Consider the following 25,157-nt stretch of genomic DNA (forward strand, 5'->3'; position numbering starts at 1 on the left):
TTTCACTCATTCCCCTTTTCAAATTTGTTATCAGTTTATTCCACGAATATCAAATTATGTGCAAGGAAGTATTCTCATCTAGTGTGGGATAAAAAAGATCCTTGGGACACTTCTGTGGTCTTCAAGGGTGCTTCTGGTCCAGCTTTCTACAACTAGTTAAACCCACAGCAGTGTGTGATGGCTTGAGTGAGGTTCAAAAGTTTTCTACTTTAGGAGTGGTGGAGTGAAGATAATAAGTAGAATTATGACTGATAACATTATACGAGGACATCAAAATTTCAGGAATTTTATAGTTTCTAGAAAATTTATATTAAAAAAGTCACCCGGGCTTCCCTGGTGGCGCAGTGGTTGAGAGTCCGCCTGCCGATGCAGGGGACACGGGTTCGTTTCCCGGTCCGGGAAGATCCCACATGCCGCGGAGCGGCTGGGCCCGTGAGCCATGGCCGTTGAGCCTGCGCGTCCCGGAGCCTGTGCTCCGCAACAGGAGAGGCCACAACAGTGAGAGGCCCACGTAAAAAAAAAAAAAAGTCACCCTTATACTATGACCTAAGAAGGTTTATCATTATTTATTTTACAATACTTCCCATGTAATTCAATATACCAAGTAAGCTAGTTTAACATCTCTTCCCCTCCCCCTCCTTTTTTTTTTTTTTTAAATAAGGCAGGAGAACAAATCCTTTAAGATGTTCCAAGGGCCTTCTGGAAATCTAAAATTAGTTCAAGGGCAAAAAGACTTCATTTAGAATTTGAATTTGGGGAATTTTATCAAAAATATCAAAAAGGTTTGCACACTTGACTAAATAAGATCACAGACTATTATGAAACAATAATTATCCATTTAACCAAACTGACAATAAAAGATTTCAAAGGCAAATGCAGAAGGTTACATAATTATGAGGAAAACCAATCAAAGACCTGATAAAGCACAGAAAATAATTTTGATAAGACACAAAATCTTTGCTTTCTAGGCAGATCACTTAAGAGGTAAAGAAAAACTTTTAATAATCTCTTATCAGGATCAGACCAATAATCTAAAAAAACTTTGTCCTTTTACAGAGAGAGAAACTAATTTTAATTTTGTACCACCTTACTTTTGATATTAAACTCATTTTTTAACTTAAATACATTAATTCCAATCTTAGCCAGCTTGACCACACATAAAATTCCTATCCCAAGATTTCAAAAAATAAGCCTTCTGTAATTTTCTCTGTCTATTTTAGTTTGTTCTTCATTTTCTTCCTTCTCATTCTGAAATAACTGGCTTTTAGGACAAAATCACTTTTATTTCCTCAACAAAAATGCGTCTACATTCCTTACACATTTTCTTGCCAAAAACATGTACCCTACTTTTCTTGCATACAGAGATATTTCCCTTATTATTTCTAGTAGTTTTGATTACATATATTAATTAGAATTTTTAACCCTTAGAAACCTTAATTTCTAGTGAAAACTAAGAAGTAAGCAATTGTGTACTGTCTGTTATACCAGCATTCTTTAGGTGGACAAATTTATAAATATATTTCATAATTTCTAGAAACATGCCTTTTCATGCTGTGGGCTTTCAGTGTAGCACAAGACATGTTTACTAATAAACCCATATATCTTTAGTTTCTCTGTAATAAGACAAGAAAGAGTAGGTAATTAATGCTTCATTATTTTATCTTATTTGGAAATGATCTAGATATTTAATTACTATTCATCATTTAATCTAAATTAGCAAAAATTCTAAGGTTTCAAATTACCAAAGAGATGTGGAAAACTATTTTTAAGTACGCATACCGTAAAACATAATTACTATTAAAAACTTTACCTAAAAACTCTTATCCCACTTACATTTATCTAAATTATTTGCTCCCAGCAGTTACGTTTAAACTACTCACGAAAACTTCATGAGTCATTAGACAGAGTCAGCTATCATCCTAAGCTATTTTTCCTGCAGACAAATTTTTGCAACGGAAATAACGTAAACTTATTTGCCTAACAAACCCAGGTAGACTGTAAGTTGTTTATCTGCATTATATTGAATGCTGATAACTTTGAAAACATGTTTAATTAAACCAACAAACTTAAACTAGCTTTTATTTACCAAAGATTATTAGGGTTAAGTTGTTTTTGTTTTTTTAATTTTATTTTTATTTTTTTGGCTGCGTTGGGTCTTTGTTGCTGTGTGTGGGCTTTCTCTAGTTGTGGAAGGACCTGGGGGTGGTTTCCAGCTTTTGGCTATTAGAAGTAAGCCCGTGTGAACATTTAATTGTTTGCTGAATTATTTTTATGGTCGATGCTTTACAATCATGGTCAGATCATTCTGACACCTAATTCACTTTGGAGTTAGTGTCACTTGATTGTCTTTTCTCATTCAGGTTGTGAATTTCCTGGTTCTTTGTATGAAGGATGATCTTCCATTGTGTCCTGGACATTTTGGTGTCGTGTCAGGAGACACTGGGTTCTGTTGGAGCTGGGTACTGTAGCACAGGGGTCCCCAAACCCCAGGCCGAGGACCGATCCTGGTCGGAGGCCTGTTAGGAACCGGGCTGCACAGCAGGAGGTGAGGGGCGGGCGAGGGAGCGAAGCTTTGTCTGCAGCTTCCCACGGCTCCCATTACCGCCTGGACCACCCCCGCTCCCCCGTCCGTGGGAAAATTGTCTTCCATGGAAACCGGACCCTGGAGCCAAGAAGGTTGGGGACCGCTGCTCTAGCTTGCAGTGCCCTGTTGAGGTTTGGCGAGCAGGCCCTGGCCTCCTGCCGTGGGCTGCGCTTGGGAGGACAGCATGAATTTCCAAGCCTCTGCGGTGCTGTTTTGGTTTGCTTGGTTTACCGCAGGCTGCTGGGGATGCTGCCTGGGGAAATGGAAGGAGCTTCCCCAGGCCGGGCCACCTTGGGATTCTAGGCGGGGGAAGGGATTCCACCTGCTGCCTCCACGAAAGGGATGCTTGCTGTGTGGGGAGCTTCTGGAGGCAGGAGCCCCTGCCAGTGGGCAATGGGGAATGTTTCCTGGGCCTGGGCTCTTTGTGGCCGGTGCCTCCCAGCAGTAGAGTGTCTCTTGGGGGCGGAGAGGGCAGGTTCAGGGCCAGCAGAGAAGCAGTGTGCTTGCTTGGCAGGCACTTTATTGTGATCCAATCCCCCCTTTGTGTGTCTTTGCACGGAGGAATGGAGTCTCAGCTGTGAAGGAAAGAATTTCCCAGGTTGGGTGCTCCTTTTGGTGACCCGTCCCTTGCCAGTGCCCCCAGTTACAAGATTTCTCTGTGTGAGGGAGGGGAGCCTCAGACCGGGTGGGGAGGGGAGTCCTGTTCAATGTGGAGGGAGGGCCCCTGGATGACAGGAGCCCTACAGCCAGCAGGGAAGGATGGCCGCTATTCCTTTACTGTGACCTCACCATTTGGGATATTATTAAGCCCCAGTTGCCTTCTCTTTTTAGAGTGTTTAGTCCTAAGGAGCAGGGACTGGGTTTGGGCGATGCTGTTGTCATTGTGATTTCCGTCACCTTCAGCATTTTCTGTCTCCAGACTTCCTCTCCTTCCTCCTGAGGGAACCATGGAAGACAAAGTCATGATGGCCCCGGGTGGTGTGACAGATGCTACTGTCTCCCCGCAGTGCCCTTCCCCCTCCTGAGTGCTCCTCTTGGGGGGCCCTTCCTGCCACTTGCAGAGGGTCCTTCTTCTGTCACCCACACGTGTCACCCCACCCTCCTTGTTTGTCTCCCCCCATCTCAAATGCAGGCCAGGCCTGCTCCCCTTCTCCCCCATGAAACCTGTTCTCGGCCCGACCATTTTGTCCCTTTACCCCCTGCCTCTTTTATAGAACTGTTCTTGATGGATCTGGAGCTGAAGGGGACTTTGTGCTCTTTCCAGTGACTATGTACTTCTCCCAGGAGCCATGGGGTGTCAGGGTCCCAGCAAGAGGGTCCTCTCCAGGGACACGGTACAGGAGATTAATGGGAATGTGGACTCAGTGGGTGAGGACTTCTTTTCCAGGGATGAAGACTGGGCTGTTTCTGACCAGGATCCTGTCCCTTAGACACCCACCTCCTGACATCAGCTCTGAGTTGGGCCAAGAAAGCTCCACAGGAGGTGTCCCTTGATGTGATGTCCCCTTGACTAGGATCAGTTCAGCATCAGCTAAGCAGCACAGTAGCCTCAGACTCAAGCCCCAGCCACCAGAGCCCTTTAGATTTTACATAGTTTCTCTTTTTTATTTTGTGTTTCAACCATATTAGCCAAGACATTACTATGGATGGGATCTGGGTGTTATGGGTTTAAATTATAAACCTTTAATTTTGTAGAGTTTTATAAAAGAAAACATGACTCAGTGCATGCTTTTACCACTAACCATATTAACAATATGTGATGAAATTTGTTTTAAGTGAATTACAACTTGTCTTCCTGGAACCTCTAGTCCTTCTCAAGAATTTTCTCTTTTCTTTGAAGCGTAAAAGCCATAGTAGGCTATAAGAAAAATTGAAGAGATCATTATATTTATGTCCATATTCGTTCTAAATGGCTAACTATATAATCTATAGATAATTTCTATTGAAGACAATTACAAGGGATAACTGGCAGATTAATATTAAACTCCACACGGTTTAAAAACCTTACTATTTCAAATAAAAAGGAAAAAGAAAAGAAAAAGAAAATGCCTTTATCCGACCGTCCTCATTGGTTAGTGACTCAGCTGAAAGGTAAGCCTGGGAATTGTCCAGAAGCAACAGTGCTCTGACTTCCCCTTCATTGTCCTAAAACATTCGGTTGACAATGCCTGACCTCAGGAACAGAGCTTTGAAGGAATCATTCTGAAAATGATTCTCTGGTGAAGCAAACATCTTTACTAGGTTTACAATCACAGACAACGCAGTGTCCTCTCGCACACTTCTGGGCAGCTTTACTTTTCAAATATGGATTGACCTTATCTTCTTAGAGTAATCTTCATTTGCATGTAAAAAGGTGGACAGGTGATCCTTGTTTATTTTCCTCCCAGGCATGCAGAGCTCTTGTCCCCTAGCCTGAGTGGTTTCTCACACTGATTTACAAAAGACGTCAATTTCATCCCCACTGTACAATTGAGCCACATACAGTTTCTCCTCTTTGATTCATACGGATAACTTCTGTCCAAATAGCTCAACACTAGGTAAACACTGAAAATTTGGAGACACTGACAACCCGAGATATTCGGGTTCTTAGAAAGAGGCCTTCTCCAGAGGACTATGCTAAGCATTACAGAAGATATAAGACGAAACAAGGTTCCTCTCCTTCAGGGAAGCATAATGTAGTAGCAGAAACACGGGGTATGCCAACAGGAGACCAAAATTGGTCTAAAATCTGCCACCGGTAATCCAAGTGACCCTGCGGACGTCGCGTCCTACATCTCAATTTTTTTATATGTCAAGGAGAGATATAAATGGAACCCACACCATACGGTTAAAACCTACCTAACAAGAATAAAATAATAATAGCTGGGAAGGAAGTGCCAGCGAACCAGACAAGGGTTTTAAAAATATAAGGGGCTGTTATTCCTGATCTAGCGAGGGGTCTGACCAGGAGGACCAAAGGCCACTTAACTTAAGGAGTCCCGGGACGAGCCTAGGGATGATTTTCGGGGTTGGTGGCCCTAACCAGGCGAACTTCCCGGGAGAAAGGGAAACCGACTGCCAGAACGCGACGCAGGAGCAATCTGGACGCCACTCCGCAAGTCGGGGGTCCGAGATCACAGCGTCGCGCGTCAGCAGGCTGCATCATTCCCAGGAGACGAGACGCCTACTGTGGCATAGCTAGGCCTCCCGCGGGCCCGAGACGCGGTGACCAGAACTCTTTTATTTGCATCCGGGGCTAAACCCGGGATGGGAAGGATCCGCGAGCCCTTCCGGACTCTCTAGGCTGCGACTCCCCAGACTGAGGGAGGGCGAGGTTGGGCGTGGCTGTCACGGAACCACCGGAAATGCATTCTTCCTTTTCCGGTTGGGGCCAGTCCACAGCCCGCGACCCCGAAATGGCGGGTTGCGGAATGTTCTCGGGCCGCTAGTGGGATTGGGCTGGGGAGTGAGCTGCCAAGGCCCCGCGCTCCCGGACTCTTGGCGCGCCGCTCGCGGGGCCTCGCGCTTTCCCGACATCGCCCCCGGGAGCGCGGGAACCCGGACCTTCCTTCCTCCCCGCGGGGGCGAGAGGCGTGGCGACTTCATAGCCGAGCCCAGAAAGAGGGAAGTGGCGTCCACGGAAGCCGGAGCTGGGTGGAGGTAATTTGATTTTCCTTCTGGGTTTGGTCAGGAGGGCCCCCGAGAGATGCCGGCCGCACGCGCCAGCTGCGTGGTGGCGAGCTGGGGTGCGGGCGCGCAGCCTTTTCCTTTTCGTGGTGGCGTCGCTGCCGGGCGGCGGGTCGGCCTGAGAGCCGGCGGGACCTGTTCTCAGCGAGGCCGGCACTCAGTCTCCTACAGCCACATCTAATCTCTGGAAGCAACCTCTTTGTGCCCTGTGTGCAGATATAACCCAGGGCTGCTGCTGAAGCACGCTCGGAGGCTGCCGGTGTGCTGAGTGCACGCGGGCGCCCTCGCGGTCGGTCCTCACATGTAGGTGTAGATGGGGGATGGGGCGTAAGGCCTACCAAGGAGCCCAGCGAAACTTGCCCGTTTCCGCTGGCTTATGAGCATATCCCTGGAGAAAGGGTCATTTCAGCTTCCTAGACATTAGTTTTGGCTGACAAAGAAAAACAGGACGTGTCCCGGTACCTCCTGAGCCTGTACAGGCAGCAAGGAACCAGCCAAATTATTTCTTTGAATACCGGTGACATCCTTGAAAGAACTTTGTTGTTTCTGCTGGATCACCTCCGAGAAAATCAGACTCTCAAGGCCGTCCTCAGCCTTGCTTAAAGATCTCTATGACCCTGAGGAATTGTAAAGTCAAGAGAAGGCTTACGTTTACAAGGACCCTTCCTGTCTCTGAAGAACCTTAATCGTCACCGTTTCACCTTTCCTTTTTTATAGTTTGACGTTTGGGTATCTTGTAAACAAAGCCAACTGTCAGTTTTTCCAGTAAAGTAAGCAAAAATTTTCAGACACAGGTACAGAGCTGCTCAGTGCCCTTTATAAGTCTTCCCCCAGAAAAACAATGTTGATGCCATCTTATTGCTTAGTGGGGGGATACTTGCTGAGAGGAATAAGGTTACTTTTTCTCTAATTACTTCTTTTCTGATCTGGCCGCCTCAGTTTCCTTTCCAATATTAATATGAAAAGAGAATATCAAATGTTCCATGAAGCAAAGGCGTCAGTCTCCATAATAGGATGAAGGGGCAGAGAAGCTGTTTTCACCCTGACTAAAGACAAAAAACTGGGGTGATCTATTACAATTTAGAGAAAGTCAAATATGCCCCATTTGTAAAGGTGGGACAGGAAGCACACAGGTTAAGTGTTGGATAATATCAAAGCTCGTTTTAGTGAATGGGTGCCAGTTTTTTCACCCATCAACCTTAAAAAAAAAAAGTGATCAACTGACTTTTGTCTTCCCTGAGCTGTGCTTTGTTTCAGAGTTGGGTAACAGAGGAAAGGGGAAAAACACGTCCAGAAGTAGTCTTGAGTCATCCTGAGTGGCAGTTGATTTTAAAGGCGAGGCAGGACAGGAACTTTTCTGTTCTTTCTTCTCTGATAACTATAAATAGCAAGTAAATATGTGTCATGTGGCTTTCTTCTTGACGTTTACTTTTTTTTTCTGCCCTCCCTCAGTGACCTTGGGGAGAAGATCCACTCATTGGTTTTGTACCAAGCCTGACAAGGCCTCAGTTGTCAAAGGTGGCACCAGGAGGATGTCACACATAGGAGTAAAACTATTCCTAGAGCAAATGATGATGAGACATCTGAAGGTGAATGCATGCTTGTACCCACACGTGGAGGCTTTGTGGGAGACTAAGGGGTCTGTGAAAGAGAGCTCCAGTCAGAGTAAGAAATCCAGCCCACAGATGGACAGTCTTGGTCCTGAGAGCGCTCGCCAGCACTTCCGGAGCTTCTATTATCATGAAGCACCTGGACCGCTTGAGGCTGTCAGCCAACTGCAGGAATTATGCCATCAGTGGCTGAGGCCAGAGATCCACTCAAAAGAGCAGATCTTGGAATTGCTGGTGCTAGAGCAGTTCCTGACCATTCTGCCCAGGGATATCCAGAACTGGGTGCAGAAGTATCATCCACAGAGCATCAGAGAGGCTGTGGCCCTGGTAGACCGTTTTCAGAAAGAACATGGTGGAATAAGTAATGAGGTGAGCAGAAAGATTCCTTACGTGTACACTGAAATAGGGTAAAGGTCCGGGGCGGGGGCTGCTAATTGGATAATGGGATGGATTAGGTCATTCTTCTGTTGTTGCTTTAGAACAGCTAAGTGCGATCTGAAATCACAGACTGGCAGCGACAGTCAGCCTCCAGGTTTCGGAGTTCCTGGGAGTCTTTCCTGGCCTTCGAGAAAAGAAATGCATTTCGCCCTCTTCAGGGCCAGGGTGAAATGAGGGTGATGGGCCTGGTCTAGCATGGCTGAGGAGACAGGACTTAGCAACAGAGAAATAAAAGGCAAGAAAGACTTGGGGAAGGAGAAAAAAACCTGAAAGCGTGGACAGCACTTAGAGATCAAAGGCAAGAGAGGGTAGCAACCGAAGTATAAATCAAACATCTCTGGGGAGACTGCAAAGGAAGAGAAGAGATAGAAAAAAGGGAAACAGGGATACGGAAAGAAGAAAAGTGCCAACAGAAAAATGGAGAGAAAGTGCTGAGGGGTGGTGCCCTCTGTGGTGGGAACACACATCTCAGGGCCAGGAGGAAAGAGCCCTGTGGCCTCCCTTAGTGCTTGGCCTTGGCCTTGCTGGTGAGTGGGGAACCAAGGTCTGTCCTTGGGAGATGGCAGCACACTTCCTTTCCTCGAGAGTCCACCTTGAGGAACACAGGTGTCTTATTACAACTGAAGCATATGGAGGAAAGTTAGAGTCCCAACTCTTCCCTCATTTTTTCCCTCTGCTGCATCCCCTTTCTCCATGAAATCGTTCCCTGGACATGGGAGGATTGGAAAATCTGACTGACAGGAAAACCTTTTTTCTTTGCGTCCTTATTTTGTTTTAGAGAAAACTAGAAGATACAAATCCACTAGGTCAAGGATCCAAGTCTAGAAAGCAAGAGAGTGGAGGCAGCAAAAGGACAGGCAGCCTACCCCACCCTGCTCGTGGCCTGAGCTGTGGCATCTGTGGAGGGGTGGAGGCCGGCAGCAGTCACAGCTTCTCTCATTTTATCCTAATCTTCCCAGATCACGTGTATAGTTCCTTGTGAGGAAACCACGGTGCAGTATCTCTTTTTAAAAATGACTTCCTGGGCTTCCCTGGTGACGCAGTGGTTGAGAATCTGCCTGCTAATGCAGGGGACATGGGTTCGAGCCCTGGTCTGGGAGGATCCCACATGCCATGGAGCGACTAGGCCTGTGAGCCACAACTACTGAGCCTGCGCGTCTGGAGCCTGTGCTCTGCAACAGGAGAGGCTGCGATGGTGAGAGGCCCATGCACCGCGATGAAGAGTGGCCCCCGCTTGCCACAACTAGAGAAAGCCCTCGCACAGAAACGAAGACCCAACACAGCAAAAATAAATTAATTAATTAAAAAATGACTTCCTTTAACGTTACACGCTCCCCAAACCTGGGCTCTAGTCTTGTTTGTTCCTCCACCACCACCCCAAGGCCAAAAGTTCTTTGCTAACGAGGATGGGGATTATTTCTAGGTCACAGCCCATGAGCTGGGAAAGGAGGCATTGCTCTTGGGAGGAACAGCAGTGGCCCCAGGCTTTAAGTGGAAGCCAGCAGAGCCCCAACCAATGGGTGTGTTCCAGAAAGAATGTTGGAATACATACCGGGTACTGCAAGAACAGCTGGGCTGGAATACTCAGAAAGAAACCCAGCCTTTATATGGAAGAGGTGAGGAGCTTCATAATAATTCTCTTCTCCTGGGAGCTGTGATAGTAATTGGTTCAGCTAGAATGTCACGGAATTTTCCAGCTGCCCAGCCCTGCTGGCACTTAGGATGTCTCTCTGGTGGGAGTATAGCAGGCCAGTGGTGGGTGAAGGTGAGGGTCATTCTGTGGTACAGAAACATCCCAACCACAGAACCCTGGTATTTACAGTGTGGACCTTGCTCCTTAGAAATCTGAGAGGAGAGAGGAAGATACAGCAGGAACAGGCGGGGTCATCTCACCCTTACAAGTTAAAGGAGAAATTGGGATCAGAAATGGACTGTCATTGGCAGAATGGGAAGATAATTGTACACCAGGAAAAAAGTAATAAATCTCCCACATTTCCTACCGTACACTGGAGGACCTGAGGCTTTCATTTTCAAACACCTCTAATTCTTGCCCAGCTCAGCAAACAATTTATTTTATGAGAGGAAAAACATAATGGATTTCCTTTTATTTCATGAAATCTGTGGAAAGAGTCAACTGGGAACCAATTCTGCGGAGTGGTGGATATTTGGTTCTTGTTTGCAAGGAGAAGGTCACTTCTGGCACAGCACATCACACACGCACGCGCACACACGTGCGCGAAGATGAGCCATCTTTACCGAAGGAGTCCTATATTGTAGAAATTGCCTCAGGGTATTCATAAATAGAAAAGAGAAAGTTTTTCTGGCTCTTTCCCCCCCACAGCTGTGCCTGCTCAACAGATTCTAGCCTTTTCTGAGCAGGAAACCACCCCAAGCTGGAAGATGGCATCTGAGCTCATCCTGCCTGAGTCCCAGGTGAGCTGTACTTTCCAGCTTTTCCAGGCAGCCTGAACGTGACCTTGTCTGCTTTTCTCTGCTACCCATGACCCACCGTACCTGGCAGGTGCTGTGAGGTGCGTTAGCCCCAGGTGTTCTCTAGGCAACGAGGCTTTGCCCTGTGGGAATTGGGCACCTCCCAAGCTGTGTACTGATCTCTTTGGTGCCTTCCTTTTCTGCCATCTCACTTCTTTTCCCTTAAATATTATACTCTTAAGGTCTTCAGTGACTGGCCTCCCGTGTCATTCGGAGATGAGTGATAGGATGGCTTTTGTCGTGGCAAGTACTGAACTACAACTTATTCTCTTCTTTAGAGTCTGTTGACATTTGAAGATGTGGCCTTGTTTTTTACCGAGGAAGAATGGCAATTACTGGACCCTGCTCAGAAGATCCTCTACCATAATGTAATGCAGGAAAACTATGAGACTGTCATCTCTCTAGGTAAAGATTCTTCCTTTTCTTTGTGTAGAACTTGTGTAATCTGTCCCGTCCTCAGTTCATGAAAAATGAACTCCTGTGAGAAAGTCCCAGTGTTCCAGTGGCGGGTTGGTTCTCAGCTTGATGGTGTGGGGAAAAGGAAAGGCATATCCAGACCACCCGGAGAGCTTTTTACGAATACACATCTCACTTCTTTATTCTAGATAGAGTTCTTAATCTCTCATACTCCTGCCCCGCCCTGCAAACCCACTCTTCCCATATCTTTTCCATGTCAGTAGCGGGCACCACGACTTACCCAGTTGCTCAGGCCCAAAACCTCTCAGTTATCCTTGTTTCTGGTCTTTTTGTTACACCCCCCAGCCGATCCGTCAGCAAGTGCCCTGAGCTCTGTCTTCAAAATAGGTCCTGCAACGCCGTTAATCAACTATACTCCAGTATAAGATTAAAAAGTTTTTAACAAAAGGTGCTGAATACAACCACGTCTCAACCTCTTCTGCTCTCACCATCTGGTCTAAGGCACCTCATCTCTAAGCAGGTCTGCTGGAATACCACTGGACTCCCCGCCCCCTCCACGTCGTTTCCATCTGTCCTCCTTATAGGTTTAGTTCTTCGCTTCCTCATTGCATATCCACCTACAACCACAGTAGAGTATAAAGAAGATGTGGAATCTAAGATTCTGCCCATTTAAATGTTGGGAGTAAATAAAAGTATAAAAGAGTCATTCACTTTTCCTGAAAATAGTCTGGAATTAAGATGGCAGTCCATGACCTCAAAGTTTTATTCTCAGAACATTATCATTGCACCCTAAACTTAAAGCGATCTGTTTAGCACAAGGGCAAGAACCATACACCCGAGGTCCCCAAGAGTTCAAGGACAGTGTTAGAGAGTCTCCTTGAGGTAAGTGTATACATAGGAAGAGGAGAAGATTCCTTGATAGGAACCTTTATAGGAGCTTAACATTTTTAAGATTCTGTTCCTGTATTTTTTCTTTTTTTTTTTTGCGGTACGCAGTCCTCTCAGTGTTGTGGCCTCTCCCGTTGCGGAGCACAGGCTTCAGATGCGCAGGCCCAGTGGCCATGGCTCACGGGCCCAGCCGCTCCGCGGCATGCGGGACCCTCCCAGATCGGGGCACGAACCCATGTGCCCTGCATCGGCGGGCGGACTCTCAACCACTGCGCCACCAGGGAAGCCCTGTATTTTTTTTAATTAAACTTTTAATTGAGTTAATTGTAGATTCATATGCATATTTAAAATGTAATACAAAGAGAACCCATGTACACTTTACCCATTTTCCCTCAATGATAACTTTTGCAAAAGTATATAATATCACAACCAGGATATTAATACTGATATAGTCCACTGACCTTATTCATGTTTCCGTTTTCCCTTGTATGTGTGTGTGTTTAGATCTGTAAAGTTTTATCACATGTTGAGGTTTGTGTATTCACCCCCACAATCAAGATACTGGACAGTTACATAACCACAAGGAGCCCTCCTGTTGCCCTTTTATAACCACACACATTTCCCTCCCACATCCCACCCCATCACCAACCTATGCCAACCACTGATCTGTTCTACAGTTTTTTAATTTTGCCATTTCAAAAATGTTATATGAATAGAGTCATGCAGTATGTAGCTTTGGGGGATTAACTTTTCTCATTCAGAATAAGTCCCTGGAAATTCATCTTAGCTATTGCGTGTATCGGTAGTTCAGATGAACTGCTGAGAAGCATTCCATGATATTGATATGCCACAATTTGTTTAACCATTCACCCATCGAAAGGTATTTTTGCTGTCTTCAGTTTTTGGCTATTGCGAATAAAGCTGCCGTGAACATTCACGTACAGGATTTTGTGTAGAGATAAGTTTTCGTTTCTCTGGGATAAATGCCTTTAAGGGTGCAATTGCTGGTTCATATGGTAATTACATGTTTAATGCCAAACTGTTTTTCAAAGTTGCTGTACCATTTTACATTCTCAGCCAGCAATGGATGTGATCCAGTTTTTCTACATTCTTGCCATTGTTTAGTAGTATCACCATTTTTTAAAAAAATACTTTTTTTGCCTTTCTGCTAAGTATGTAGTGTTATCTCATTGTGGTTTGGATTTGCATTTCCCTAATAGCTAATGATGTTTTGTAGCTTTTCATGTGCTTATTTGCTATCTCTATGTTCAGTGAAATGGCTTTTGCCCATATTTTAATTAAGTTGTTTTTTAACTGTTGAGTTTTGAGAGTTCTTTATAGATTCTAGATTCTAGTGCTTTCGTGGATATGTGGTTTGCAAGGAGTTTCCCCAAGGCTGTGTATTCTTCTTTTTATCCTCTTCCCATGGGCTTCCACAGAGTAAAAATTTTGAATTGTGATAACCAATTTTTTATTTTTTCCTTTTATAGATTGTATTTTTGTTATCAAGGCTAGCAGTCTGACTAGCTATAGATCCCTGAAATTTTCTATGTTTTTCCTAAAAGTTTTATAATTTTACATTTAAGTCCACGATTCTTATTGAGTTGATTATTATATAAGGTATGAAGTTTAGGTTGAAGTTCATTTTTTTTGCCTATGGAGGTCCAATTGCTTCAGCCTCGTTTGTTGAAGAGACTGGCCTTCCTCCACTGAAATGCTTTTGCACTTTTGTCAAAGATCAGTTGGGCATATTTGTGTACATCTATTTTGTTCCATCGAGCTATGTGTCTATCCTTCTGCCAGTATGGCACTGTCTTGATTACTGTAGCTATACAATTTAGGAAGCCTTAATATCTGTCAGGTAGAGTGATTCTTCCCACTTTATTCTTTTGTCAAGATAAAATTTTATTTTAGCTATTCTAGGGCCTGTTCCTTTCCATGTAAATTTTAGAATAAGCTTAGCTATGTCTACAATAAACTTTGTTGGAATTTTGCTAGAAATTACATTAAACCTATATATTAATTTGAGGGGGAGTGATATCTTTACTATGTTGATCTTTCTAATCAGTGAACACAGTATGTCTATTTATTCGGGTCTTCTTTGACTTCTTTCATTAGCTTTTTGTAATTTTCAGTGTACAGATCTTTTGCATGTTTGTTACGTGTATGTAGAAGCTAATTTTCATTGGAGCAATTGTAAATGGTATTATTTTAAATTTGGTTTCTGCATGTTTATTGTTTTTGTATAGGCGTGCCACTAATTTTGTTTTGTTCTCTTATCCTGTGACCCTACTGAACTCACTTATTAGTTCTAAGAAGTTTTTTAAGTCTTTCACTATTACCTATGATGTTAGTACAGGTTTTTTTGTTGATACTCTTATCAGGTCGATATCATTCCTTATTTTCTGAGTGTTTTTTATCGTGAATGGATGTGGGGTTTGTCAAATACTTTTCTGTGTCAGTTAATGGGATTATGATCTTTCAAAGCTCGTTGATATGGTGGGTTATGTTGATTGATTTCAAATGTTGAACCAGCTTTGCATACCTGCAGTAAATCCTACTTGATCATGGTATATAATTCTTAATTATTGTTACATTCAGTTTACCAGTATTTTGTTGAGGATTGTTGTATTTAAGTTCATGGGAGATGTTAGTCTGTAGTTTTCTTTTTTAGTACTGTCTTTGTATGATTTTGCTATCAGGGTAATTACTGGCCTTATAAAATGACTTGGGTAGTATTTCTTCCTCTTGTCTTTTCTGGAAGAGATTATATACAAGTGGTGTTAATTCTATAAATATTTGGTAGAATTCTCCAGTAACACTGTATGAACCTGGAGATGTCTTTTTTAGCAGCTTTTAAATTATGAATTCAGTTTCTCTAATGGTCAGAGTGCTATTCAGATTATCTATTTCATATTGGTTGAATTACGGTAGTTTGTGGATTTTGAGAAATTGGCCCATTTTTCCTAACTTTTAAAATCCATGAACATAAGTTGTTTATAGTATTCCCTTATTATCTTTTTTTTTTTTTTTTTTTTGTGGTACGCGGGCCTCTCTCACTGTTGTGGCCTCTCCCGCTGCGGAGCACAGGCTCTGGACGCGCAGGCTCAGCGGCCATGGCTCACAGGCCCAGCCGCTCTGCAGCATGTGGGATCTTCCCGGACCGGGGCACGAACCCGCGTCCCCTGCATCGGCAGGCGGACTCTCAACCACTGCGCCACCAGGGAAGCCCCCTTATTACCTTTTTAATTGCTTCAGAATGTGTAGAGATATACCCAATTTCCTTCTTGACACTGATGGTTTATATCTTCTCTCCTATTATTTTTGTCAGTGTTGATATAGGTTTATCAATTTTATTTTCTTTAAGAATAAGCTTTTTGTTTGATTGTGATTTCTTTTGTGATCTTTATTATTCCTTTCTTCAACTTTTTAAAATTTTATTTTGCTTTTTTTCTAGTTTCTTGAGTTAGGAACTTAGATTATTTATTTGAGACCTTTCTTCTTTTTTATTGTAAGCATTTAGGGCTATACATTTTCCTCTGAGCATTCCCTTAGCTGCATTCCACATATTTTGATATATTTTAATTTCATTTAACTATGTATTTTTAAATTACCCTTGAGACTTTCTGTTTGAATCATGGATTATTTAGAAGTATGCTGTTTCATTTCCATATATTTTTAGATTTTTCTGTTGTCTTTCTGGTTTTGACTTCCAGTCTGATTCCATTTTTTGTCAGATTGCCTTTTCTCACTCAAGCTGTGATTTTTTTTTTTTTTTTGGTTCTAGGTGTGATGTGTTATTTCTAGGTGTGATGCATCCTGATCATTTTGTCTATTATGTTAGGAGAGTCTGGGTCCTATTTAAATATTTTATTTTAATGGGCAGTCACTCTGTTTTAATTTAGCACACAGGTTCTTTCCTACTTTTGTGGAGTATGTGTCTAGTGACAGTTTAGTTTTCAGAGCCTTTATAGTGTTATTGTGGTCTCCTTGGTTTATATGGTACTGCTAGGGTTCCCTTGCATCCCCGCTGGTGCTGCCTGATGGTGAGGAAGATATTTACCTAGGCCAGAGTGTCTCTCAGTGGGAATCTCTGACCTGTAGGGATGAAAAGGCTTCCTGGGCCCGGCCACTTGTGGCTAGGTCCCTCTTGCTAGTTCTGCATGCCTAATTTGGTGTCTCCTCACTGGAGTTCTAGTGTTGTCAGAAGGTTTCCCATTCAGATTTGGGAAGGAATAAGCCTATCCAGGTAGCCTTCTGTTGCTAGGTTGCGGTTTGGAAAACACTAGATCTGGTTTGCCTTCTTTTTTGGGTGTGGGGATGTAAGACATCTGCTGTGTTACTCTTGTAGTTCTGGGGTCCCAAACCATTTTGCCTTCTTTTTACCACTTTTTAGAATTCTCTGTTCATTGTGTCTTGCATTCTTGAATGGGTTTGTTGTTGTGCCTAGCAAGGAGGATCAGGGAGAAATGGGTCTATGCCATTTTGTCCAGATTGGACCAGAAATCACTTGTTCTTGTATTTTTTAAAAGCTGTCATCATTGATTTTTCTTTTCATTCCTGTAGTTTTCTTGTTCTGGGATCAGATGTCTGATTCTTCTGTTTATTCCAACAGGGTTAAAGCTCAAAAATGACACTGGAAATGACCAACCTATGTCTCTTTCTACATTAGAAATACAAGCATCAGGATGCAAAGTATTAAGAAAGGCCAGAATGAAAGTTGCCCAGAAAACAACGGGCAGAGAAAATCATGGTGGTACACACAGGGTACGGAAACGGCATCGAGCTTTTCCAGGGAAGAAAAGAAAGAAACTTACAACTTGCAGACAAGAGCTTCCAAAACGTATGGATCTTCATGGGAAAGGCCATGCAGGAGAGAAACCTTTTAAATGTCAGGAATGTGGGAAAAGCTTCAGGGTTAGCTCTGACCTAATTAAGCACCAGAGAATTCACACTGAAGAGAAACCCTATAAATGTCAACAATGTGATAAGAGGTTTAGGTGGAGTTCAGATCTTAATAAGCACTTACTGGCACACCAAGGAATAAAACCATATAGATGCTCATGGTGTGGGAAAAGCTTCAGTCATAACACAAATCTACACACCCACCTAAGAATTCACACAGGAGAAAAACCCTTTAAATGTTATGAATGTGGGAAAAGATTCATTCAGAACTCCCACCTTATTAAACACCAGAGAACCCACACGGGTGAGCAGCCTTATACTTGTAGCATATGCAGGAGAAATTTTAGCAGGCGGTCAAGCCTTCTTAGACACCAGAAACTCCACAGGAGAAGGGAATCGTGTCCAGTGTCTCCAGTCTGAAGAAAGCCAGCAGCTAGAGCTTGACCCTAGAGGTGATAAAAGAATACAAAATGATGAGGCACCCAGTGATAGGAGTCTATCATCAACAAAATTTGGGAGGGGCACATGTTATGTTTCATAAAAAGGAATCTAAACTCTCTTTTATTCAGCATTGTATCCTCAGTGCCTCCTAGCACAAGACTGATCCATAATGACTTCTTTATAAATAAAAGAGTGAAATAGTTCTCATATATCTAAAGTTACCTATCTATCTATTTCTAACTATCTGTATCTGTCTGGTTACTCAGCTTCCCCACCCCCCATGATCTAAATTTTTCAGGTATCAGGTGCTCAGCATATATGTGATGGCCATGAGTCCTACTCCCATTCTTTCTCAGGAGAGACAGAAAATAAGAGTATTCAGGTCCTCTGAAGGGAGCTCAGAGAGAATTACTAAGTTTGAGGCAGTTTCTGTGGCTACCATTCTGGCTACACGAACAACCAAACCAGGGTTCAGGGAACTTCATTCTGGAATAGGAAGAGAGGGTTCAGTGTTTGCCCTGGGAGAAGTACCCCCATTCTAGTTGCCTCTCTCCTGAGCAGCCACTACTGCTGCAGTGTTTTCTGTCAAAGGAATTCCAAGCAGCACACAGAGGCCTGAATGCCAGCACAGACCTAGGGACCCTGGAAGCACTTGATATCTTTCTTCCTGCTGGTCCTCTCACCACTGAGGTATTCAGAATGAAATGATGAAGGAGGTAATCGGGGCCCTCATCCAGGTATCTGTAGAAGGCAGAGGGCAGTGGTGAATGGCCTTTTTTTGACTTTCACTATGTGGACTGGAAGGCTTTCAAGTTGATGCCACCCTGCTCCAGGACCTAACAGGAGGCCCATTTTTATGGCTGTTCAGCCACAGCCCCATATACATGGATGCTTTGCAGGAAGGTCTGGAGATTTTGCAAACTGATTTACTAGAGTGGTAAGGAGAGCTACGTGGCCTCATGGCCTCATAGCCTCGGTGAACATTGGATGTGAGGAGGGAGTGTCCAGTCAGAGCAGGGTGAGGCCTGTGACTTAGAGTGATGGCTCAGTGAGAGCCAGGTCAGACAGAAACTGGTTTGTTCATGGTGGTTCCTTTTCCTTCCCCATTGGCCTGAGGTTGCGCAGTTGGCCCTCTATATCCACAGGTTCCACGTGCACAGATTCAACCAACCGCGGATCAAAAAAATTCCAGAGCTTAGGAAAGGTAAAACATGAATTTGCTGCATGCTGGCAACTGTTTACATAGCATTTACATTGTACTAGGTATTGTAAGTAATCTAGAGGTGATTTAAAGTATATGGGAAGATGTGTGTAGGTTATATGTAAATACTGCACCATTTTACATAAGGGACTTAAGCATCCTCAGATTTTGGTAGCTGCAGGGGGTCCTAGAACCAATCCCCTGCAGGAGAGACAACTGTATCTCCTGAGAAGACGATGTGATGTCAAGGGAAGGGCAGGGAAGTTGGAAGACATGGGTTTATACCTGTGTCAGATCCTAGTTTAGGATGTTGGTCAAGCCTTCTATATACTTATTATTTCATAAAATTTTACTTTTTAAATGAAAACGGCATTTTGTTTCATATGAGATTTAAACATCAGACAAAACCATTGTTTCCATATTACCCAGAGGTGACCAACGTTCACTTTTTTAGAATAGGTGTCTTCAGATAATTTTTCTCTTTTTTTCTTCTTTTTTTTTTTTGGGCCACACCGCACGGCATGCGTGATCTTAGTTCCCCAACCAGGGGTGGAACCTGGGCCCTGGCAGTGAGAGCGCTGAGTCTTAACCACTGGACCACCAGGGAATTCCCCAGATAATTTTTCCATGAAGAGTCCTTTCTAAGCTTGTTTACATGTTTATAAAATGGAGATAGTGATTCCTTCCTATCAGGGCTGCTGTGAGAATTAAGAGAGACTGGTGAGCATGCCTAACATTGGTTACAGAAGATGGTCCATAAACATTTGGAACAGTCTATGTTCATGGTCCATAAACCATGTTACAGAAGATGGTCCATAAACATTTGGAACATCTTTCATCTTGTTTTAAAAAATCAACTCTGTCTACTTATTCAGCTTTTAAGCATCCTTACTGAGTTTTCCATCATTTCCAGCTGTTTTTTTTTTTATAAATTTATTTATTTTTGCTGTATGCGGGTCTCTCACTGTTGTGGCCTCCCCCGTTGCGGAGCACAGGCTCCGGACGCGCAGGCTCAGCGGCCATGGCTCACAGGCCCAGCCGCTCTGCGGCATGTGGGATCCTCCCAGACCGGGGCATGAACCCGTGTCCCCTGCATCGGCAGGCGGACTCTCAACCACTGCGCCACCAGGGGAGCCCTGTTTGTTTATTTTTGCCTGTGTTGGGTCTTGGTTTCTGTGCGAGGGCTTTCTCCAGTTGCGGTGAGCGGGGGCCACTCTTCATCACGGTGCGCGGGCCTCTCACTGTCGCGGCCTCTCCCGTTGCGGAGCACAGGCTCCAGACGCGCAGGCTCAGCGGCCATGGCTCATGGGCCCAGCCGCTCCGCGGCATGTGGGATCTTCCCGGACCGGGGCTCGAACCCGTGTCCCTTGCATTGGCAGGCGGATTCTTAACCACTGCGCCAGCAGGGAAGCCCCTCCAGCTCTTTTTAAAGCTGGCTCATGATGGTCAGAAGGGTAGCCTTCTGGTGTGACATTCCTTTCTAGAGATGCTCCTCTCTAGTCAGTGGTAAGCAATAAGCTAATGTCCCCATTCAGCTAGATACACTGCTAATGAGTAACAACCACAATATATTAGATTCCTTAAACTTGAGATGCTTGAAAAAGGAGGGCAAGTGATGGCTAGGGGTGGAATTTTTGTGGACAGTATTTACACTATTAGGTGTATCCTCAAACTCATAAGAGGTGACTGTAGAACGGCCACTAAAAAGAATGAAAGAGTTAATCTCACAGGAGGAAGTGACCCGGAAGGAAAGGAGACCATTATACTGCAAAAGGCTTGGAGGACTGCCCCACCATCCCTTCCAGGTCTCTCTGTGATTGTGCCCTTGGAACTAAGGGGAAGTTCAGCTTCCTGCAGAGGGCACTTTCTGTGTGAATCCATGTTTGGTAGCACCCTAGATAGCTGGTATCATGCTGCCACGCAAAGGGCATTTATTTGTGTAGCTTTTTTTTTTTTTTTTTTAGCCGCGACACGTGGCTTGCGCGATCTTAATTCCCCGACCAGGGATCGAACCTGCGTCCCCCTGCAGTGGAAGCACGGAGTCCTAACAACTGGACCGCCAGGGAATTCCCTGCTTAGCATTTAGAAAGAAGAGATGGATTCAAAAGTTGAAGGAAGTACCGCGTGGATGGAGCCCGCAGTTACTGCCCCTTCATGAGATTCAGCAAAGTTCCTGAAAATGGGTCAGCAAAAGGGCACTCTGTTTTCCCAAAGCTGCCATCCCCAGTTACAACACCTTTTAGCTTCAGAGCTCATCTTCCAGGTCCTCGTCTATGCTGACCTTCCCAGGAGAGGTCAGAAGCATGGAACATGGGTCCTGTTTTAGAGATTTTTTTTAAGGCAAGTGGCAGGAAGACCTTTAGATGTGAATGGGCAGAAACAGGAAAAGAATCGAGGATTCCTGGTTCCAAGTTCAGATACTCCAGCACCCTTTGAACACAGGGGCTCCAGGAAGAATGGACATTCTTGTCCCAGCTGTTGTGGCACAGGATGTAGAAGTTGGGGCTCCTAGCTGACTCATTAGTACCTCTTCTTCCCTATCAACCCTCTGCCACAGCCTCGCAGGGGCTCCTTGCTCGTGCATCCTGACCACTCACATCAGCCCTCATCATCTCAGACAAAGAAGAGACGTGGGCACTAAGGCAGGAAATAGCAGGAGGGAATGGAGGGGAGATGTCATTCTGCTTCATACTCACCTGCCACCTCCCCAGCGTGTGGCTGAAAGACGAGAACTCTGATGCTTTTCTGAGGACACAACAGGAAGACATCACACAAAAGCCCGGGGGCTGGAGACACAGGCCGGATATTCACTCGGGACAGAACGGAGAGGCAGAACACTCCAACTTCAGATCCCACAGGCGGAGATGGCACTGAGGAGACGAAAGCTGACCTGAGCCAGGTGTGAGGGGTGTGGGCTCCTATCCCCACCCCTGTGCTCCGGCCCTCAGCAACTGAGGGACATCAGGGAAAAGATGGGCTGAGCAAAGAGGATGAGAAAGGAGCCAGGGCAGCAGAGGCCAGCGGTCCTCTTGCACTCTGATCGGTCTGCATTTGTGATGCCTGAGGTTGGGAGTCAAGGGGTCGGGGAGCAGGGGGCCACTGCCCACTGTGGCCGAGACGCTAGGGCGTGTCCGCGTGTCCAGGCCAGATCTGTCCAGCCGCGTGCAGGGCCTGGCTCTTCAGCTTCTCCCTCCCAGAAAACAGCGAGGTGACTGCTACTCAAGAGCCTGTTGTGTGTGGGGGGTCCCTTCCAGCCCTTCCCCCACTCCAGCGGCCTCTTCCTCCTTCACTGCCTGGCTCCCTCTGCCATGGCCACTGCCAATAGTGAGTGTAAACTGTCCCACTGTTCCCAGAGGAACGGCCATGGTGACTGAGAATGGGCAGGCAGGGCGGGAGAGAAGAAAAAAGGAATCATGGTCTCATCTTTGTCAGGAGATTTAAATGCTCTCCTTGCTACCTTCTCTCTGTGTCCGTTGAAAATCATTAAATGTTAGGTTGTCGGTCACGTAAAGGAGGGGACTCCCTGCCAAAGTCTCTCCCAGGCTCGGCAGCCGGACGTAGTCGCTTCTAAGCCCTTCCATTCCCGTGGCCGTCTTCGCCTCTCTTCCCTCCCTCTGTGCCCCCTGCTTCTTACTACCATCGTGGTGCCAGGCAAGGGATGCAGCTGTGGACAAAGTGACAAGGAGTCAGGGAAGCCCTCCCCAGGGTCAACAATCATGAGCGTATGAGGGGGAGAGGGCGGGAGGCGAGGTGAGAGGAGTGGTGGTGAGCACCCTTCACCCTCAGATCTGGACAACCCGGGGGAAGGAGGGAGGGAGGTGGCCAGGCCGGCTTCCGGAGGGAGCTCTGCTCCAGGGTTGGGATTTAGGGGGGAAGTGGAGAGGAAGAGCCACGAAACACCAAGAAACATTTCCCTCGTCCCTCCTTAGGCTCTGGTATGGCTGTGTGCGACTTGGGGTGACAAGAAGGAACTGACTCCGACCCAAGGACTGCAGACACCTCAGAGGAACTCGAGTTTGGTAGCAGAAGATGTCATGGCTGGGAGCATTCTCTCTTCAGGTAGTACCCATATATCTGCCATCCCCAGGCCTCCCTTGGGGAGGCTCTCAGCTTTCCTAAAGGGTGTTATTCTGGGTTTTCTTCTTCACCTCGTGCCCCATTCACTGGAGTGTCAGCACCTTATATTTCGGGCATTCCCCCTGTTGGAGCTGGTGCAGGATCTCACACAGAGTAGAGGTAGTATGGGCGAAAGCTGTCTGCAGATTTTTGTGTGTGAGAGAAATAAACCTAAAGGGATAAATGTAACCCCCTGCCAAGATTGAAAAATAGTCATCTCAACTCTATACATTGTTTGCTTTTAAAATCCTTGCTACAACAGAGAAGTGGGAATGTGAGCTGAGAAAAATACAGCAGCATAGGGCAGTCTATATGGATTATACTCTGCTTTGTCCAGTCCCCACTCCCGCAGATCCTGACACAGTGGGTGAAATCTTCCTGAAAATTCTCAAGAATGGAGAAAATTCTCAAGTCTTCAGGCTCAGTGGACATAGGCCTACCCAGGGCCGGGCTCCTAATGGTCCTTGTGCAAAGACTCTCCCCCTCCCCTGCCAAAGGGATCCAAAGCCTTTTCCACCCATTTTGCTGGCAAGGGCCCCTCTGGGAGCTGGGCATACCCACGGGATAGATCAGCACACAAAAAAACATTGGATTGGCCAAAAAGTTCGTTGGGGTTTTTCGTAGCATCCTATGGAAAACCCGAATGAACTTTTGGGCCAACCCAGTATATCAATATCTTTCCTTCAGTGGTCTTTGACCAACCTGGGAAGCAAGGCTTCCTCATCTGGGGGTCCATGGATGACTTCAAAGGGCCTTCAAAGTTTTGAGTATGTGGGCAATTGTCCAAAAAGCTAGCCCGTACCTTTTTGGGGTTATCAAAAGTCTTCGTGACCCCCAAGCATTTAGGCACAATTACAGCTGCAGTAACTTAAAGCTGTATCCCCAACTCCCTCAAGTCTTGTAGTGCATTAGGGCTGAAAGAGCCCTTGGAGAAGCCGTTAAATGGGTTAGGGTTAAATGTGATCTTAATCTGCGCTTTATTTCTTTCTTTTATAAATTTATTTATTTTTATTTATTTATTTTTGGCTGTGTTGGGTCTTCGTTGCTGTGCATGGGCTTTCTCTAGTTGCAGCGAGCGAGGGCTACTCTTCGTTGCAGTGCGCGGGCTTCTCATTGCGGTGGCTTCTCTTGTTGCGGAGCACAGGCTCTAGGCGCGCGGCCTTCAGTAGTTGTCGTGCGTGGGCCCAGTAGTTATGCATGGGCTTAGTTGCTCTGTGGCATGTGGGATCTTCCCAGACCAGGGCTCGAAGCTGTGTCCCCTGCATTGGCAGGCGGATTCTTAACCACTGAGCCACCAGGGAAGCCCCGTATTTTTTAAAGTTATTTTCTAAGTGTTTACCCTGGGGACTACACTTGACATATTAAACTTTTAACAATCTAGTTTGAATTAATAACAACCTAATCTCAATAGTATACAAAAGCTTTGCTCCTATACAGCTCAGTCCCCACTCTTGTAGTTATTATTACAAGTTAAATTTCTATTTATTGTTTCCATTAACATAGATTTGTAAGTATTGTTTTATGTGTTTGCATCTTAAATAATGTAGGAGAAACAGAGGTATTACAAACCGTAAATATGATAAAAGTGGCTTTTATATTTACCTGTATTGTTATCTTTACCACTGTTCTTTATTTCTTCATATGACTTACATTTACTGCCTAGTATCCTTTCATTTCAGCTGGAAGAATTAACTTTAGCATTTCTTCTAGGGTAGGTCTACTAGCGATGACTTTTCTCAGCTTTTTAAAAATATGGGGATGTCTTAATTTCTCTTTCCATTTTTTTTTTTTTCGGTACGCGGGCCTCTCACTGTTGTGGCCTCTCCCATTGCGGAGCACAGGCTCCGGACGTGCAGGCTCAGCGGCCATGGCTCACGGGCTCAGGCGCTCCGCGGCATGTGGTATCTTCCTGGACCTGGGCACGAACCCGTGTCCCCTGCATCGGCAGGCAGACTCTCAACCACTGCGCCACCAGGGAAGCCCTCTCTTTCCATTTTGAAGCATAGTTTTGCCAGATATAGAATTCTTGGTTGAGAGATTGACAGATTTTTTTTTCTGTCAGCATTTTAAATATGTTATCCCATTACCTTCTGGTCTCCATGGTTTCTTCTGAGAAATTGACTGCTAATCTTATTGAAGATTCCTTTTACTTGATGAGTCACTTCTTTCTTGCTGCTTTCAAGATTCTATCTTTATCTTTGTCTTTTTACAGCCACTGTGTCACCATGAGAGAGTTCTGAGTTGGGTGAAAAAAAACTTGCACGTTGTATCTGTCCTCAGGGAAACCCTAGACGGGTCAAAATAGACAAATACAATTCCTTGGGAACAAGGTCTACGCTGTTCCTCCAGAACAAGATACCTACATCAGGAATGAGGGCTACTGTCTTCAAGACTATCACCA

General features: G+C 45.1%; 2 protein-coding genes across 5 annotated transcripts in view; both read left to right on the plus strand.

The window, feature by feature from the left end:
- The window catches only part of LOC309978104 (small integral membrane protein 10-like protein 2A), a gene marked incomplete at its 5' end in the record, with an annotated part of 129,018 nt that overhangs the window by 47,288 nt on the left and 56,573 nt on the right, over positions 1 to 25,157 (plus strand). The gene's annotated exons all lie outside the window — the stretch shown is intronic.
- On the plus strand, positions 6,104 to 17,815 carry ZNF75D (zinc finger protein 75D). 4 transcript variants are annotated; one of them, XM_082864449.1, is made up of 6 exons: positions 6,111 to 6,223; positions 7,703 to 8,229; positions 9,722 to 9,914; positions 10,640 to 10,731; positions 11,067 to 11,193; positions 16,709 to 17,815. In XM_082864449.1, exons 2-6 carry the CDS (start codon positions 7,783 to 7,785, stop codon positions 17,416 to 17,418), a joined length of 1,569 nt encoding a protein of 522 aa, XP_082720575.1. In that variant the 5' UTR covers positions 6,111 to 6,223; positions 7,703 to 7,782; the 3' UTR covers positions 17,419 to 17,815. The 4 variants fall into 4 exon arrangements, with proteins under 4 accessions (XP_082720574.1, XP_082720575.1, XP_082720572.1 ...); XM_082864446.1 differs by lacking the exons at positions 9,722 to 9,914; positions 10,640 to 10,731; XM_082864447.1 differs by lacking the exons at positions 9,722 to 9,914; positions 10,640 to 10,731 and having other exon boundaries at positions 7,703 to 7,839.

The sequence above is a fragment of the Leucopleurus acutus genome (assembly GCF_964270905.1).
Source record: "Leucopleurus acutus genome assembly, chromosome: X".
Classification (NCBI taxonomy): Eukaryota; Metazoa; Chordata; class Mammalia; order Artiodactyla; family Delphinidae; genus Leucopleurus; species Leucopleurus acutus.